Source organism: Euprymna scolopes, chromosome 33 (assembly GCF_053919585.1).
Source record: "Euprymna scolopes isolate OS-2025 chromosome 33, ASM5391958v1, whole genome shotgun sequence".
Taxonomy (NCBI): domain Eukaryota; kingdom Metazoa; phylum Mollusca; class Cephalopoda; order Sepiida; family Sepiolidae; genus Euprymna; species Euprymna scolopes.
The window spans coordinates 48,695,022-48,712,572 of record NC_136514.1 but is presented as its reverse complement, the minus strand read 5'-3'; the positions used below and the strand labels follow the sequence as shown (position 1 = coordinate 48,712,572).

At 32.3% G+C, this 17,551-nt stretch overlaps 1 protein-coding gene across 4 annotated transcripts in view; it reads right to left on the bottom strand.

Moving 5' to 3' along the window:
* Window positions 1-10,410, bottom strand: part of LOC145258212 (origin recognition complex subunit 4-like) — a 68,039-nt gene extending 57,629 nt beyond the window's left edge. Inside the window, exons 1-2 of one of the 4 annotated variants that reach the window (XM_080116151.1) lie at window positions 10,277-10,410; window positions 855-1,022 (exon numbers count right to left, since the gene is read on the bottom strand). In XM_080116151.1, coding sequence (XP_079972277.1) covers window positions 855-979 — 125 coding nt within the window. In that variant the 5' untranslated portion in view covers window positions 980-1,022; window positions 10,277-10,410. Of the gene's footprint in view, window positions 1-854; window positions 1,023-9,788 lie in introns of all 4 variants that reach the window. The other 3 variants (XM_080116154.1, XM_080116152.1, XM_080116153.1) reach the window with 3 other exon arrangements.
* Between the last annotated feature and the right edge of the window lie 7,141 nt (window positions 10,411-17,551).

Genomic DNA, 17,551 nt, shown 5'->3' with positions numbered 1-17,551 from the left:
AATTTAAAAAAAGATTATCATAAAAAAATGTGGGATGCTGAATTTACATAAGGTCCCTGACAGGTTATTTATAATTTATGTGACTGAAAAATGTATTTAGATAATTAATTCCTATTTCAGTCACGTAAATTCTTTCGAGTTGAAAAGAGAACACACACTAAAGTCAAATTATTTTGTGATTTTTTTCCCTAACAGTAAAGATGTTCGCTTTTTACTTAAGCAACAGCAGCAGCAATCCTTTTTATTTTCTCTCACCAACAATAAAAATCACATGTGAACAAAGCAGCATTCAAAAACCAAAACAACCTCTACCAAACAAAAAAATTTGTATTTTATTCTGCCACCTCGGACTTCCAACAGCTCCTAATTTTGCATAATTCTATTCTTGTATTGAAAGGATTCCAGATTTTGCACACCACTGCTTCCCTATAGCAGACACATGCCAACCATTACCACAATCTTTAATTCCCCCATTCTTTATCTGTGCCTAAACCTAAACGTGGATTTCATGAACAAAGCTTCTTTAAGCTGACTACAATTTGGTAGCCTTCAAGTCCAACGTAAACAAATTCTTAATGAACCATCCCCTTAAGTAATTCAATTTACCAAATTTCTACTAACGATTACTACAATATTATCCTATTGACTACTGTACACTCATTAACCCTTATCCTCGAGTTGCCCCTGGGCTTTGATAAGTGGTGACTCCTATATATATATAAAAAGAAAACAAAAGAAAAATAAAAAAAATAAAAAATAAATAAATAAATAAATAAAATAAAACAAAAAAAAATTACTTCAAAATCAACATTTATGTTATTTAATAAACACAAATTCACAAATAAACATCTTACTTTTCCTCTTTTTCAAATCCGATAAATTTTTCTGGTACCCAACACTGCCCAAGTCTCTTCCGAAGTAACGTCTTCACAGCACACAAGGCATCCATATTGTCAACAGTAGATTTGGTAGAAGGCATTTTCTTTTATTTTTTTATATGCAGCCAAGAATTTCACGTTTTCCTGTTGATAACGAAGGAAAGGAAATTATATATTGAGTGAAAATAAAATAAAAATAAATATTTGTTCGAACTCCTTTGTGCTAACTCCTGGTTTCAACTGTAATCTTCATCATCCGTACTCTGTCTCTCTCAGCTGTCAAAATCTCATCAGTGCTTTCCCCTTCATTCTTTTTCACAGCAGTCATTGTTCTCATATGCAAATTAATGCCATATGTATATTAGTAAGCCACATATAGACAAAGGCGTTGTCGCTTGTGTAAGTCATGTTCTGTATTACTTCTACCACAGGAGTTGTATTTGAAGGCTATGACAACGCAGTCTCATAGCAAAAACAGATATGAGATAAGGTAAAAAGGATAATGAAAATTATTGAAAGATTTCAATTTTCAATCATAAAGTATTTACTTATCAACATAATATGTTGAACCAAGATGGTATCATGGTGTTATGTTCTCTAAATTTTCGAGGTGGATCTCATCTTCAGGAAGAAAATATTTTTAAATATTTACAATCTCTCTGCAGACATGTGTTTATGTTGTGTTACATTTTTAGTAAAAAAAAAAAAAAAAAAAAAAAAAAAATTAATTATTTTTTATATGCTGTTCGAAAGTTTTTTTTTTTTTTTTTATTTTCATCAATTTTGTGTCGTCTGCACTCAGTCAAAAATAATCACAACGAGAGAGGATGTGAAGAGATATATAGAGAGTGGACAAAAGAAGAAAAGAATGAGAAGAGCTAACGAGCGCTGACAGTAGAGGAGAAAGAAAGAAAAAAGAAAGAAACCAGCTAGCGAACGCTGGCAGGCTGTATAGAGAGGGGGAGGTGAAAATATATATATGGAGAGAGGGGGCGTTTTAACCTGTGCACTTACGAAAGAGAAAAAAAGCAGTCTGCCCCTTGCTACCGAGCGAAGCAGTTGTCAACGGTGACACTGCGAGCAGGTGTAATATTAGCAGTAATATAATACTGCGGTTGATAAAGCCAAGGACGGCGTTTAATAAACATTGGAAAGGAGTCCACCTGTGGAATAAGTTTTTGCAAAAAACAAAAAAACAAAAACATATTTTTCACAATTCACCAATAACATCCATCGTGAAGATACACCTAAAGAAAGTCAAAGGTTATATCAGCCGAAAAATTGTGAGAATAACAATCAAGGTGAGAACATTAATCCGAATAATACAAATTACTTACTAGTTTATTTAGTTATATATAAATAAACAAAAAGGATATAAATAAAAAGTTACATAAATAAAAAAAATGATATAAATAAGAAAATTATAAATAAAAAATTATACAAATAAAAAAGTTACATAAATAAAATAAAATGATATAAATAAAAAATGATATAAATAAAATATTATACAAATTAAAAATTATATAAATAACATTATATAAATAAAAAATTATACAAATAAAAAATTATGCAAATAAAAAATTATACAAATTAAAAATTATATAAATAAAAAAATTATATAAATAAAAAATTATACAAATTAAAAATTATATAAATAAAAAAATTATATAAATAAAAAAATTATATAAATAAAAAAATTATACAAATTAAAAATTATATAAATAAAAAAATTATATAAATAAAAAATTATATAAATAAAAAAATTATATAAATAAAAAAATTATATAAATATAAAAATTATACAAATTGAACATTATACAAATAAAGAAATTATATAAATAAAAAAAATTATATAAATATAAAAAAATTAGATAATTTAAAAAATTATATAAATTAAAAAATTATATGAATTAAATATTATATAAATAAATAAACCAGTAAGCAATTTGTATTATTTAGATTATTCGGACTACTGTTTTCATCTTGGTTGTTATTCTCACAACATTTTGGTTGATGTAACCTCCGACCTTCTTCAGGAATATCTTAATGGAAGTTATTGGTGAATTGTGAAAAAGAAAAAATATGTTTTTGTTATTTTTTTTTCTAACCCATAATCATTAGAATTCAAATTGTGTGATGATTTTATATAAAGTGGAAAGAGCCTCGAGTCATTTCTTTTTCACTGTTCACCAATAACAAAGATACACCTGAAGAAGGTTGGAGGTTACATCGGCTGAAACGCTGTGAGAATAACAAACATGATGAGAACACTAATCTTAACAATACAAATTATCAAATGTCATCTCAAAAATTCATGATCCAACTGACAATCTTATTATTAACCATCCTCAAGTGGCTTCCATCCTCTGCAAAGTAGATTGTAGTCTAAACAAGAGATAAAACTCAACAAAACTGAAGATACACCAAGCACTGATATGCTGCAAAACCTGGATCATGCATAAAGAAAACTTTTACGTACACTCAAAGTTTTTCATATGTGTACTGCTTTCGGTGCATCCTATGCATCCGCCTCTCAGACCAAATCCCAATCCGCACCATCCATACAAGATGCAACACCACTAGCATCACAGAGATTCTTCTTAAAAAGGAGACTTAGTTGGTTTGGTCACATTCTTCGATGCTCAGAGAAAGAGTTTATTCACAAGATGGTAGCTCTAATCTTAACTGCTGATTGGAAGAAGTGCAAAGGCGGATAACTGAAGACTTGGATATGAGCAGAGAGGACAGCCATGGAGTTGGTGTGATATTCATCAAAGAAGCAAACGACCACGCGTTTGTGCCTTGTGTGGCTGTACAAACGATAAATAAATAATCAACACTCACCTTGGAAATGTCCTTATGTCTGTCTCTCCTGCGAGCTAAGAAGAAAGAAAAATCAAAGAGATCCAAGATGGCATCCGTGATCTTTTAAAGCCCTCGATCTCTCACAGTTCTCGCATTGTCACATGATACACCTGCTATTGAGGCATGCCCAAACATGATAAAAGCAGGTTGCTGGGAGGAGTTTGGGGGAAGCGTTCAGACCTGCGTACAGTGAATAGTGCTCTGCGTCTTGTCAGACTTTTTGATACAACCTGTGCAGTGAAATTTGCTTTGTGTCTCGTTAGACCTTTTCTTTTTGTTTTGCTACAGTTGATGATCGGGAAAATTACATGATAGGAGCCTCGATCATAAAAAACAGCTAGACTACAGAATATTGTTGCCCAATCTGGTCTGGTTTCTCATCCACTAGCCTTTCCCGGTTGAAAAAAAAAAATGACCTATCTGTTAAGTCAAGCTAGCAACCTGTGCTTGTTTTCCAAGTATTCCTATGGAATGAGTTCCGGTTATCTAAATGCATTTGTATACTGTCATTGAAAATACTTTCCACTAACAGCAAAATACTACCCTTTTAATATAGAGGTCCCTACATGCTAAGAGATTGGACATTTTGAAGTATAGACAACTGAGGTGTTAAAATTAAAGTTTGTCTTTGAACTGTCGAATGTTTGTGCAAAAAAGAAAAAAAAGAAAAAAGTTTTTCTTCAGTTTGCAATATTCTTGGCACATGCAAAAACGACAATCCTTTTTCTTTTCCTGTTTGGAAGTTCGTAGAAAATTTGTATTTCTTTCTCACTGACATGTGAATTAACCGTATGTTCAAACGACTTAGAGTCAAAAAAAAGAATGTTCTCACCAATGAAAGAAATACCAGCTTTTTCTATGCTCAAATTCAACTGCATCTTAATTGGCATCTGTCATCTTCTCATTTTCTATCGATCGCGTTTCGAGTTAGAGTGTCGGTGACTTTATACAATATGCACACGCTACCCTTGGATGCTTGTTTGCACAACAACAAAACAAAAACGTGGTCAAGAACAAATATACAACAAATCTATGGCAAATAAATGATACTAATGACAGCAATCTCTAGGCAATTGCATTCCAAAAATTAAGACAGCAGAAATGGATACAGTTAATGTAAACTTTTTTAACTTTTTTCTGACGATTATCAAAGATTACAGATTTAAGTATCATATTAACAGAAAAAATTCTGAAAAAAAAATTGATTTAATGACTTTTAAGAAGGGGGTTCATTTTCTCGTTATTACATTCTACTTCATTGCTATGGGACTCAGAGTCTATTTTTTTTACTGTATCACGTGATTAGAACCCCTTATTAAAAATCATTAAATTTATTTTTTTCAAATTTTTTTTCTGCTAATATGATAATTAAGTCTGTAATCTATAAATATAAAAGTGAACATGTTTGCGTGTGTGTGTGTGCGCGCGTTTTCGTGTATATCCAAGAAAGGCTTCTTTCCGAGAACCGATCGGTCGCCTCACAACTTCTTAAACTTTTTATATCGGGCCTAAATGATAATATCTACGAGTTAACAACCAGAGTCCCGTCTATTTAATTTGGCTGACTTTGAAAAGATAAGTATTCAACAATTTCAATCGCCGCATGTGCATTAAGCTTTTTCGTATAAAAAAAGAAGCGAACAGACTCGCGGTAAATAAAGCACTGTCCCACACTTAAAGTTGACGTCATTAACTCGTCAAAAATGGGCACCTGCCGTTAAACGTTGCACGTTTTTTTTCAACTGCGCATCAAGGTTTTTTTTTTTTTTTTTTTTTTTAAAACAAACACCCAGCCAACGATTTACCCCAAAACACCTACAAACACTAGGGCAACGCTGGGTACCCACTGCTAGTCTATAATATAAATCTCAGCTGTCTGTTTAAATGTATGTATGTCTGCATGTCTCGGAAAAACTTTTGACAGAGGCGACGGATTTTCATGAGATCGGTATCGTTTTGAAGCTCAACCCTTTGGACGACAAATATCGAAAAACTGGCCAAAAACATTAATTCTTTCACCCTAAACTCGGCTGTTTCGTACAAGTAGGAGTTAATTTCTTTCGCTGACATTTTAGCAAGTCATCGTCACCGTCGGATTAACTACAGTTAATTTCAACGCTTTTGACTTCCGGTCACGTCATGGAGGCATCGGTTAAAACGTCAGATTTTCTTTAATTTTCTTTTCTGCCTTTGCGGCATGGGTTCGAGACTGTCTGTCTACTACCACTTTTTTTTTGTTTTTGCTCAACACACACCTCCAACCACCCGGCCAATGCCAGATACCCAGGCTAATCTATGATAATCGTCGGAAAAAACTTAGAGGTGAAAAACATGCATTTTGAGTGGGGTAGGCCCTCTCGTACATGTCCGCCTGGAAGTCACTAAGCATCAAATGAAATATGAAAACATATAGAAATATTGTATTTAAAAATTTTTTTTTATGTCAAATAATTTATGCCGTTAAACTACACATTTACCCCCCCCCCCCAAAAAAATTATAAAAACTATTTATTTATTTTTTTAATTACATTTTCACCCCAAACAAGGCACGTTGCCACTTTGATGTAAGGGGCTACTATCAGGGACCTAAGTTGCAGGCTACTGTGTAGGGAGTTTAGCAGCAAGATGTCTGCTAACATTACACTTGAACTTCTGCATGTCAGTACAGTTGGGGAAGCAGGAAACCGGAAGAGAATTCCAAAGTCCTGCAGTTCTGGGGAAGAAGCTATTAGAGTAGAAGGCTTTCTTACATCTAGGGATCTCAACTGTGTAGGGGTGGAACTTTGCTGCTTGTCGGGGGGTATTTTCATTATTAGATTCAAAGGCTGAAATAAATCCAGAAAAAATTTCATTTTTATTATTTTTTCATCATTTTTTATTAGATTAAATGTACGATATTCAAGGCCACTGCATTGCTGTTAACATTTGGCCTTTTTTTACGCTCTTTGTTTTCTTTCTCGCCTGCTTTTGGCTGCCATATTTTTTTTGTAATGTAAGAACGTAAAAAAGGCCAAATTTGGCTTTAAATAGGCCAATCTCTCAAACCTTAGAAAGGCCAAATTTTAAAAGCAATATGGCGGCTTACAATGTTGTACATTTAGTCTAATAAAAATAATGAAAATATCATAAAAATGAAATTTTGGTTTTATTTCAGCCTTTGGGTCGGTACTTCTACAATTTAATCAAGACATAAAAAATGAAAATATCGAAAAAGGTTTAAATTGTATGTATCCGTTTTGAACTGAAGATCTCAAAAAAAAAATTTTTTTCACTTAATTTGATCAAGTAGTTTTTTGTTTTTTTTACAGCGTAAAAACACATTTTTATGAGAACGTGTTGAAGGCAGACATCTTGGATTTGTTTTTACATTTTGTTTGAATGTTATAAACGCCACGGGGAGATAACTCCATGCCGACACTCCCTCTCCATCTTTAATTCTAGTTTTTCTTCCTAAAAATCGAACCTTTTGCTTGGTATCATAACAAATTGTTTTTTCACTATAAAAAAACAAAAAAAACAAAACTACTTCATAAAATTAAGTGAAATTGTTTTCAGAGAACTTCATTCCATAATGAATACGTACAATTTAAACTTTTTTTCCGATATTTTCATTTATTAATATCTTTAGGTACCTCCAACACGCGCCACTGTTTTACCCCCCCTATATGTAACACGATGTAATTGTAATTTAATATTATCATCCTAACTTTTTTACCAATTAATAGAAAAAGCTTGAAATAAACTGCTAATATTTTTTTAAATTTTTTACAGCATACAAAAATAATGAAAATGCGAGACAAAATTCGTGTTTACATTATCGACGCTTTAAAACAACGTTCCTATGTAGTGACGTTTTTTTAAGCTGTTCACACACCCATGTTTTAAAAATCTAGTAAAAATCAAATAATAATCATATTTTCCTGAAATTTTCGATATTCAATCATTATTAAATAAACTTACATATTAAAAGTAGGTTTCGATAAATATATTAGCAGAAATATATTTTTTTTAGATGTTCTACCCTATATTTCATGGTCCGAAAACTAAGCAAAATAAATGTGGGTTGATAAAGGTTTCAAAATTTTTTAAAGCTGAAAAGATCAAATAATTAAAAAATAGTAATTTTTATATATATATATATATATATATATATATATATATATATATATATATATATATATATATATATATAATCATGTTATTTATTTCACTTACCTCAAAGTTGTAAATAAAATTGAACATAAATTCAATATTATGTTAAAAGAAACAACACTTTCTGGATAATATTTTTCTCAGTAATATAATTATTCGAATTACAAAAAAAAAAAAAAAAAAAAACAATTTTTAAAAATAATTATTTTTAAAAAGCTTTAAATGATATTAAATTCAAATATTACGCGATATGAAGTTTAAATGGATTTTTTTAATAACAGGTTCCCAATAATAAAAATATATTCATATAAAAGAATATAAGACTATTGTGATAATAAAAATTGTAAATCCAAAATCAACCTTTAAAAAATTTGTTTTAATTTAATATTTAAATTGATAGAAGGTGGTCCTTATGTTTGGCGTTTTCTTTTCAAAAATGTACGGAGGCTTGTAAAGAACATTAGTAAAACGTTAAAATTAATTTTATTTTATTAACTCTAGTCTGTGTAATTTGTAGCAGGAACAAATAGAACTCTTTTCTTGTGCGTCAGTGCCTCCCCTGACTGTGCGATATGGCACATACTGACCAATCAGATGCATAGCGCAGGGACCTTCCTTACCCCCTAAGGAACTATTACTGCTTCCGTTCCGGATGAGAAAAACTCTTCTTTTTCCAGCCAGACGCCAAAGAGAGTGGACCTGTTTCCTCACTCTCCTTCTCTGCCTACACCGGTATCGACGATTCCCACTTGGGATTAACTAATAAACCCTTTCCTTGTTAAGTTTTACAGAGTTGTTTGTTCGTTTATTCAATAGCTTGTGTCGAATTATTTTATTAGGGAGTGTCCGAAAAGCACTAACTCAACTCCCTAAAAGTTTGTTAATAAAAATGTATTTATTTTACAAAAAGTAAGTTTTATATTATTTTTTATCCATAGCAAAAAAAAAGGTTACTCCATTAATAATTATAACGCGAACGCTTATCCATAGAAATTAACACAAACACACGAAATGATGACGTCACTAGTAAAATGTGTACTACTGACGTTTTACACATCGCCGTGGAGGTACCTAAATGTCTTGATTAAACTGTACAAGTACCTTTGGGTCTAATAATGTGTTTTATATAAAAATAAATAAATTTAATATTTTTTTGTCAAATAATTTACGCCGTTAAACTACACATTTACCAACATTTGAATTATTTCATTTTCTTTTCGTTCTTCCTTATAAATTTTTCTTTTACGCCACAAAAATAGCTTTTTATTGTTTTATTTAAGTCTCATAAGAAAATATGAAGTTAATTGCTTTGTTTGCAATCCACTTTTTATAGGGTATTTTTCACCGGACACGTGAGTTTTGCTGATTGACCGAAAAGTGGGGTATCAATTTAATAGAATGTTATTATTCAAAAATGATCCCCCACGTCAAAAGTAATTAAATAAATGTAAAAAAATTTTCCTGCTAATATAAAAATTAAATCTGTTATCGACGATAATTCGCAGAAAAAAATAAGACCACGTAAAAAGGAATTAATTCAGGGAGAAAGCTCGTTCAGGTCCGCCAATAAGTTAAAATAAAAATACAGACAACAATATCATTGATAGATTTACCCGCCACGGAACGAAGATGTCATGTTCCAAACGACACGTAAATTGATCAAGTAATCATTTAGTTATTGAGAAATATACACTTTAAAATGTAAACATTAGGGTAAAGAACCGTCTCTTCTTAGCCATATTGATTAACTACATATTTAAAGCGTGTACTGTATTTCTCAATACAAAATGTGTTTTTCTCGATAGATTTTAATTCGAAACGATTCCATGTGCAATAATAATATTCAACAACAACAGCAAAATAAATAAAAAAAATAACATTTTTAATGCTTACAATGAATTTTTTCTAGCAATGGATTCACGCCGTAATTAAACGACTTTGCCGATTTTTATGCATAAAAAAAAAATAATTAAGTGTAATTCTAAATACGCACTCAAAATGGCAAACGAGTATTTTTGTGCCGAGAACCATAGAAATGGCATTTTAAGTTTTTGAAATTAATAACAATAAAAAAAAAAAAAAAGGTAAATTTTTACGACGTGCTCCCGCCCAGCGTATTATAAACACCCCAACCTCTCCATGTTAAGAACGGCTTTCGGAATAAACACCCCAACCTCCCCATGTTAAGAACGGCTTTTGAGGTTGGGGGGGGGTATTCTGAAAGCCGTTCTTAACATGGGGTGGTCGTCGGGGTGCTTATAATACGCTGGAGCACGTCGTAAGAATTGACCTAAAAAACAATGATACATCAAATTAGATGGAATATTGTTGATAAAATAACAATAATGTACAGACATAGAAAGAAAGAGAGATTAACATACGCGTTGATGTTTAACAAGAATTTTCGATGAAAAATCTAAACGCAAAATTAATATTTCATTGCTTTTGTTTTCGGATGAAGAACTGTTTACGTTTCCCGCGGAACTTACCAGAAGGGAGATAACTCTAATTTACTCAGTTCGTTATTTACTATGCCTCCCCACGGGACAGAGTTAGACACCAGGGTCGTTTTTTAACGTTATTGTAACGAAAATCGAAAATTGAAATACTATTGCATTCGAAGCGAAACCAATGATATCTACTTAGTTGTCATGTCACAGTAATAAACATTTTCAAAAATTACGAAAAACAATAGGGTAGAAAATTAATTATAATGAATATAGTTTTCGGAGATAATTAGCGAAAATTGAGTTTTGCAAAAAAAAAAAAAATAATAATAAAATAAATAAATAAAATAAAATTAAAAAATAAGAAGCCAGAGAGTTTAGGGAGTTGGGCAGCAAGATGTCTGTTCACATTACGCTTGAACTTCTGCATGTCAGTATAGTTGGGAAAGCAGGAACCCGGAAGGGAGTTCCAAAGTCTAGCAGTTCTGAGGAAGAAACTATTAGAGGAGAAGGCTTTCTTACATCTAGGGATCTCTACTGTGAAGGGGTGGGATTTTGCTGCTTGTCAGGTTTGTCGGGGATATTTACGTTGAGGGGGTACAAGGGCTTGTAATTTGTAAATTCACCATTAAAATACTTGTAAAACAGGCAGAGGATGCAACATTTCGTCGATGGGGCAGAGGCTGAAGGTTAAATGACAGTTCAGGTTCGTGACTCTCTTTTGAACCCTGTCCAGGAGTGAGAGACTAGTAGCAGATGCAGCAGCCCAAATGTGACAACAATAGTCCATACATGGGCGAATGGTGGCCTTGTTAAGGTACAGGATGCTTTCAGGCGTAAGTAACTTTCTAGCATGGTAGAGAGAGCCCACCTTCCTTGCTGCAGCCCTGGCAATGCTCTTAATGTATCTGTTCCAACTCATGTTCCCCGTGAATGTTAAGCCGAGGAGTTTGAAAGAAGTACTTGCAGGTAATGTACCTTTAGCCATAGCTATTGGTTGTTGGTGAGGTTTCTTGTAATTATTGAAGGAAATGAGCTTAGTCTTGGCAGCATTGAATGTGACCATCCATTTTTGTCCCCATTCCACTGCAGATTGGAGGTCTTCTTCTAGTATTTCTGCCATTTCCTTAGATATGTGTTAACTATGTGTTAATATTCAATAAGCAAAAAAATCAACATGGCCCCCAGTTGCCATTTTGTAGACCAAGTAGCAGCCTTGACTTTGTGATCAAAAACCAAGATTGAGTCAAAACGGAACGAATCGACGAGATTTCTGTGAATCTGTTTAGTTTGTATCTTTATGAATTTATGTGGAGAGAGCGAGTAGCACAAATAAATTCAGCAAAATCCTTTGCTTCATTTGCATTTATTCTACATAAAATATTTTTCATTTTAAATTAAAACTAAATTTTACTTAAAAATAAAAGTTGTTTAAAAGTTTGTAGCAACAGCTATATATGGGTTGGGCCATATATAGCTGTTGCTACAAATCTTTGGCAGAGACATTCTAATAGCAATCACCATTTTCAATGTATAATCATGTTAACACGCCAGTTCCCATCAGATCACCGAAGTTAAGCAATGTTGAGCTTGGTTATTACTAAAATGGGTGACCAATTTGGAAATTCCAGACACTGTATGTAAGAGGACGTCGACACTGTCGTATGTTTCAAGAACCTAACATCGTCATTTCCCCTGACAGGGATATGCATGCAACTGGGGACTACTTGTGAATTTCATACTTCCATGGAACTTTCTCCTTCAGCGGAAGCCGGTTAAACCCGAATAGGGTTAGTGCTACCACACACACACACACACACACACATTGTTTTCAACATACACACATATATAGTATACGCAAGCTCACAACATCGTAATTTGCCTATCCGCACACATGCGATAAAAGAACTATGTTACGCTTTGTGTGCAGTAGTACAACAAATAGTCCGGAATGTTCTAGAACTCTCCTATATAAGCTTTTGCATGCATAAATCAAATCAGTTCAGGATGTAGTTCTATGAATAAACATCATTGCTACTCGACTCCGTCTTGCGGGATGTTAAATCACTAACTTGTCTTCACGTGCATCATGGATCTAAATTCTCGGCATGAAAAGTCACCATATCGAACGAGGATTAATTAACAGTTTCTCTTCAGATTTCTTCAGCTCAACCTGGAGCCAAGAGATTTCGTCCATGCTGGATGTTAGATTACATAACAGGACTTTCCGCGCGTTATGCACCTTAAATTCCCAATATGGAAAGATTATCATATCTAATGAGATTTATTCTTCTTGACAACTCTGTTATTGCAAACTGCTATTTTCATATGTATGGAACACGGGAAAAAAAACAAAAAAAATAAAAAAAAAAACAAAAAAAACAAACAAACAAACAAACACACAAACACACATACACACACACACACACACACACACATCATTTAAACATGCAATGATTTTATTTTCCCTCCAGAAAATAACTACACGTGTTTCCTCTCAAAATGAAAATTCATAATCATGAACTTTTTGCCTTTTCTTCAAGACACACATTAGCAAAGACTGTCTAATGAACACTTGTTGAAAAAACTTTGATGTTGAAATAATTTAAATTAATTTTTTTGTTAATAAATGTTGTTATTTTATCCGAGTTCTTATTTGAATGTTATTTTTTTCCCCCAAAGTTATTAATTTATTTTAGATTTATGTGGATATGGATGTGATCTGGTAGGCTCCTTCTGAAGTTGGAGATCTCACTAAATTTATCTTTAACGGTTCTGTAGCCACAGTCCCATATCTGGTATCTATATCTATATCCGCCGAGAGTCCTATAAGTTGCTTAAATTATTTGTCATTCTAAAGTATAGATAAAAAGTTAATTGAAAATGAAAATTGTTTGAAAGCTGCTGAACTTATTTTTCATTTTTTTTTTCTTGCATTTATTCTACATAAGTAAAAATACAAGTTGTTTAAATTGTCATGAAATGCAAAAATGATGCAGCAATGAATTTTGATGAATTTATTTGTGCCATTCGCTCTCTCCACATAAATTCATAAAGGTACAAACTGAACAGATTCACTGAAGTTCCGTCGATTCGTTCCATTTTTAACTCAATCTTGGATTTTGATCGCAATGTCAAATCTGCTACTTGGTCTACAAAATGGCAACTGGGCGCCATGTTGATTTTTTGCTTATCAAATGTTTACATATATTTAACCGTGCATTTCTTGAGTTTCGATGGTTAAAATAAATTAAATTTTTACACGAAATAACTTTTTATGTTCATTTTGAATGCCTTATTTTTCTCATATCACTCACAAACCTTATTTAGCAACATTACCTAAAAAGGGAGGTAAATCTTTTCTGAAAACTGCAAATCTTTGGCAATTCAGCAAAACTTAAGTATGTGCACTAATATATGGATAAAACTAATAGGGGGACATGGTTTTGAAATCACTTTTTTATAGGTTTTGGATTACTTTTTGATTGTGTTTGAAAGGTTAAAGCCTAAAGTTAATTTCTAAAAAGAAAAAAAAATTACATGTAAAAAAAAAGTTATAATATAAAATGTTTTCATAGCGGTGGCGGAAAGTGAAACATTAAGTTAAATAAATTCATTGTAAAAATCCCTTGAAAGATAAATATTAGTTTTCTGAGACTATTTAAAAGATAATTATTAAAGTAAAGTTTTAAGATATTGAATTAAATAATAATAATGAAAAATACCTCATTTGTAAAAGAAAATAGCTTATTTAGCCTTCAAAAGCGATATTTTAGTAAGTTTCAGCTTTGCACAATCAAAACAAACAAAAAGTTGTTGCATATGAGTTCTACGGAAACCCAAAATGTCAGATAGTTAATTTTATTTTCAAATTCATAGAGGAATAGAAAGATTATTATACCTTAATTTCAGTATTTTTGAAAATTATAAAAAGTATTCATTAATTTAGGTAATCCTATTTGTTGTAATAAAAAGGAAGTCTTTATTTAATTAGAATATTTATTTACTTTTTTACATGATAACTCGAGTTCTCAAACGTGTTGTAACGATAAATTAAAGTAATCCTTTTTAAAATAAAGTGAATGTTCATTTTAAGTGTGAAAAAAATGTCAATCTAAATCATTGATTACACTGACAATTTATTCATTGAAAAGATAAGCAAAACAATTTATTAATAATTAAAGAGAATACGGTGGATAAAATACAAATCCTGTCTGTTTCCATTTTGCTACAATTTTGTCCATCCGTATTTGTCTAAATTAATTGTTATTAAAAATAATACCAATTTTTTTAATTTTTGGTCTCCCGACAAAAGGAGGGTGGACCTGTAAATTCACTCTTGTCCGTTCGTTTGTCTGCACTTTTTTCAATAACTACATCTTGGAATTTTAAAAAATTTTGCATAAACATTAAACATGATATAAGTAAAAAAGTAACAGTACGGATTTTCCTGGAAAACTCCGGTTGTCCCCCTAGGGGTTCCTTTCGGGTTAAAATGGCTAAAATCGACACTTTTGTGCTTATTAAAAAAAATTGATGACTTGGATTTTTATAAAACTTTCTGAAAAGTTGTAACTGATTTCTATATAATTTTGCTTGTCTATATTTCATGATAACTGTTGGTTGTGCCCCAGGGACTCTTTTAGGGCTAATAAAAACACTCCAATTTTGGGACTATTTTACCATATTTGTTTAAAATTTTCTGTGTATGTCTATTTAGCAGTTTTGCATGGTGCGGAACTCAAATATAAATTTGTTAAGGTACAAAAAAATGATGGACGAACGGACAAGAGTGAATTTACAGATCATTTTTTTTTTGTATGGTGGAGAACTCAAATTTACATATGTTAAGGCCTAAAACTGCACTCTTTGTTAATTTTCACCAGGATTTGACGTCCCCTGGGAACTTTTGGGGCGAATTGTGGGGGGGCAAATGCTGAACTTAGTTATTTTTTTTTATGCCTCGTTCACTGTGCACTCATGCACGCTTCACTTGTTTTTTTCTTAGTGATTTTCGATCTCAATTTTTCAATTTTTTTTTATTTTCATAATTATAAAAAAAAATTTTTATTTCGCTAATGTTTACATCATCATGCATACAAGAAAAATATTATAAAATTATATTTGAAATTTTTGTGAGAATTGTTATTAAAATCACATGGAATATTTTTTCAATTATATTATTTTTTTGGCGAAAATATTGAATAAGCAATATTGAAAAACAATGCTTACTTCAATGATAATGTAATGCTTTGAAGGATTTGTTATAATAAAAACAGACTAAAAGGGGAAATATAAAATAAATAACAATTTATTGACTGACTCTTGCAGATCTCATGGATGTATCTTTTTTTGCCTTTTTTCTAAGAAGAGTTCAGTAAAAGAAAAGAAGGTTTAACAGTCAAAGGGAGGTAATTCAAATTATCTTACATCCCTCTTTCAAGTCCCAAATTCATAGTGAGATTTTCTTTGGTGGTTGAACTTTTCTACCACTCTTTGTATATTTTACTTTGGGACTTTCCGAATTAAAAGGTTGGATATCCTGGTGTAGAGTTGATTGCACATCTGTCAGGTCAGTTTGTTTCATAAGATTATTATGGCTGTACTCAGGAATATCTCTGGATGTGTTTGGTAAGACGGACAATTCTGTCGATGTAGCTGTTTGATGAAACTTGATTTGCTCGTTTCTTTTTCGAAGATGGCTTCTATTTCTACGAAACAATTCTGAATCAGTCTCAACCAGGATTGATCTTGGAGTAACAATATCTACCACTTTGGCTGGGCTCGTTTTAGGTGTTTTCAACCAAACTTCCTGTCCTTGGGTAACAAGAGTTTCTTCTCTAGTTTTATGACGTTTATCAAAATACGCCTTTTGTTTCCTTTTGATCTGAACATCTGCTCCTTTGAATTTTTCAACATTTTGTTAATAATTTTCATTTTGGTGGGGGAGTGCTGGAATGCGAGTCCTGAGTTTCCTATTCATCAACAATTTTGCAGGACTTTGGCCATGCTGTAGTGGAGTAGTGCGGTAATTAAGTAAAGCAATGTAAGGATCACTTGACTTTTTTAAAATTTTTTTAACTGTTCTGCTTCACTATTATCTTGTGGATGATGTGGGTTGCTAGTGAAAGGAATAAAGCCATAGACTTTAGCAAACTCCAGAAAGTCTTTAGATATAAACTGAGGGCCATTGTCACTTATTCTCATTTCAGGTATACCATACTTAGCAAATATTGATTTGCAGTGATTTACGATACAACCTGCAGGGGTATTTTCTAGATGAGATGTTTCTATCCATCTTGAATAATAGTCTATGACTATCAGGTATTTGTGGCCATTCAATTCAAATAAATCCATCACAACTTTTTGCCAAGGGTAGTCAGGCAACTTGGTTGGTTGGTGTGGTTCTGGTGGATATTTTCATTCTTTTTCACAAATACTGCATTGCTCTATTTTTTCCGCTATTTGTTTTGAAAGGCCTGGCCACCAAACATTACTCCATGCCAGTGCTCTACATTTTACTATACCTTGGTGTCCCTCATGAAGACGATCCAAGATGTCTTTTTGAAGATCCGCAAGGATGATGAGTCAACTCTGATATAGTAAGAGTCCTTGGCAGATTGTAAGGTACTGCCTTATAAACCAGTAGGGTCTCAGTTGAGGGTCTTGCAATAACAGTTTAAGGCCAATGGTCCATTTTATAATAGTTCATGACTTGACTGCAGATTTTATCAGAGTGCTGTTTCACTCTTATTTCCTACAATCTCTTATCATTAACAGATGTTTTGTATCATTGAATGGATGAACATGTCCGTATCTGTCTCCTGCCCGAATTCATGTTTGGTTGGTAGACTGTTTGGAGCTCTAGATAGTGTGTCTGCTGTAACGAGATTTTTCCTATCAAGGCGTTTTTCATCAAGGCGTTTAGTTTTTAGTAATCCTAATAATGCCTTGTGATCTGTTTCAATTATGAACTCATGCAGTCCAATCAAGAATGCAGCAAATTTTTCACAACACCAAGTGACCGCAAGGGCTTCTTTTTCAACCTGAGCATATCTTTGTTCAGTTTCGGTAAGTGATCTTGAGGCATAAAATACAGGTCCCCAGTCACCCCCTTATTTCTGGAGCAGCACTCCATCTAAACCATAGGAAGATGCGTCAGCTGAAATTTTTGTTGGCTTATCAGCACTATAATGGAGCAGTATCGGT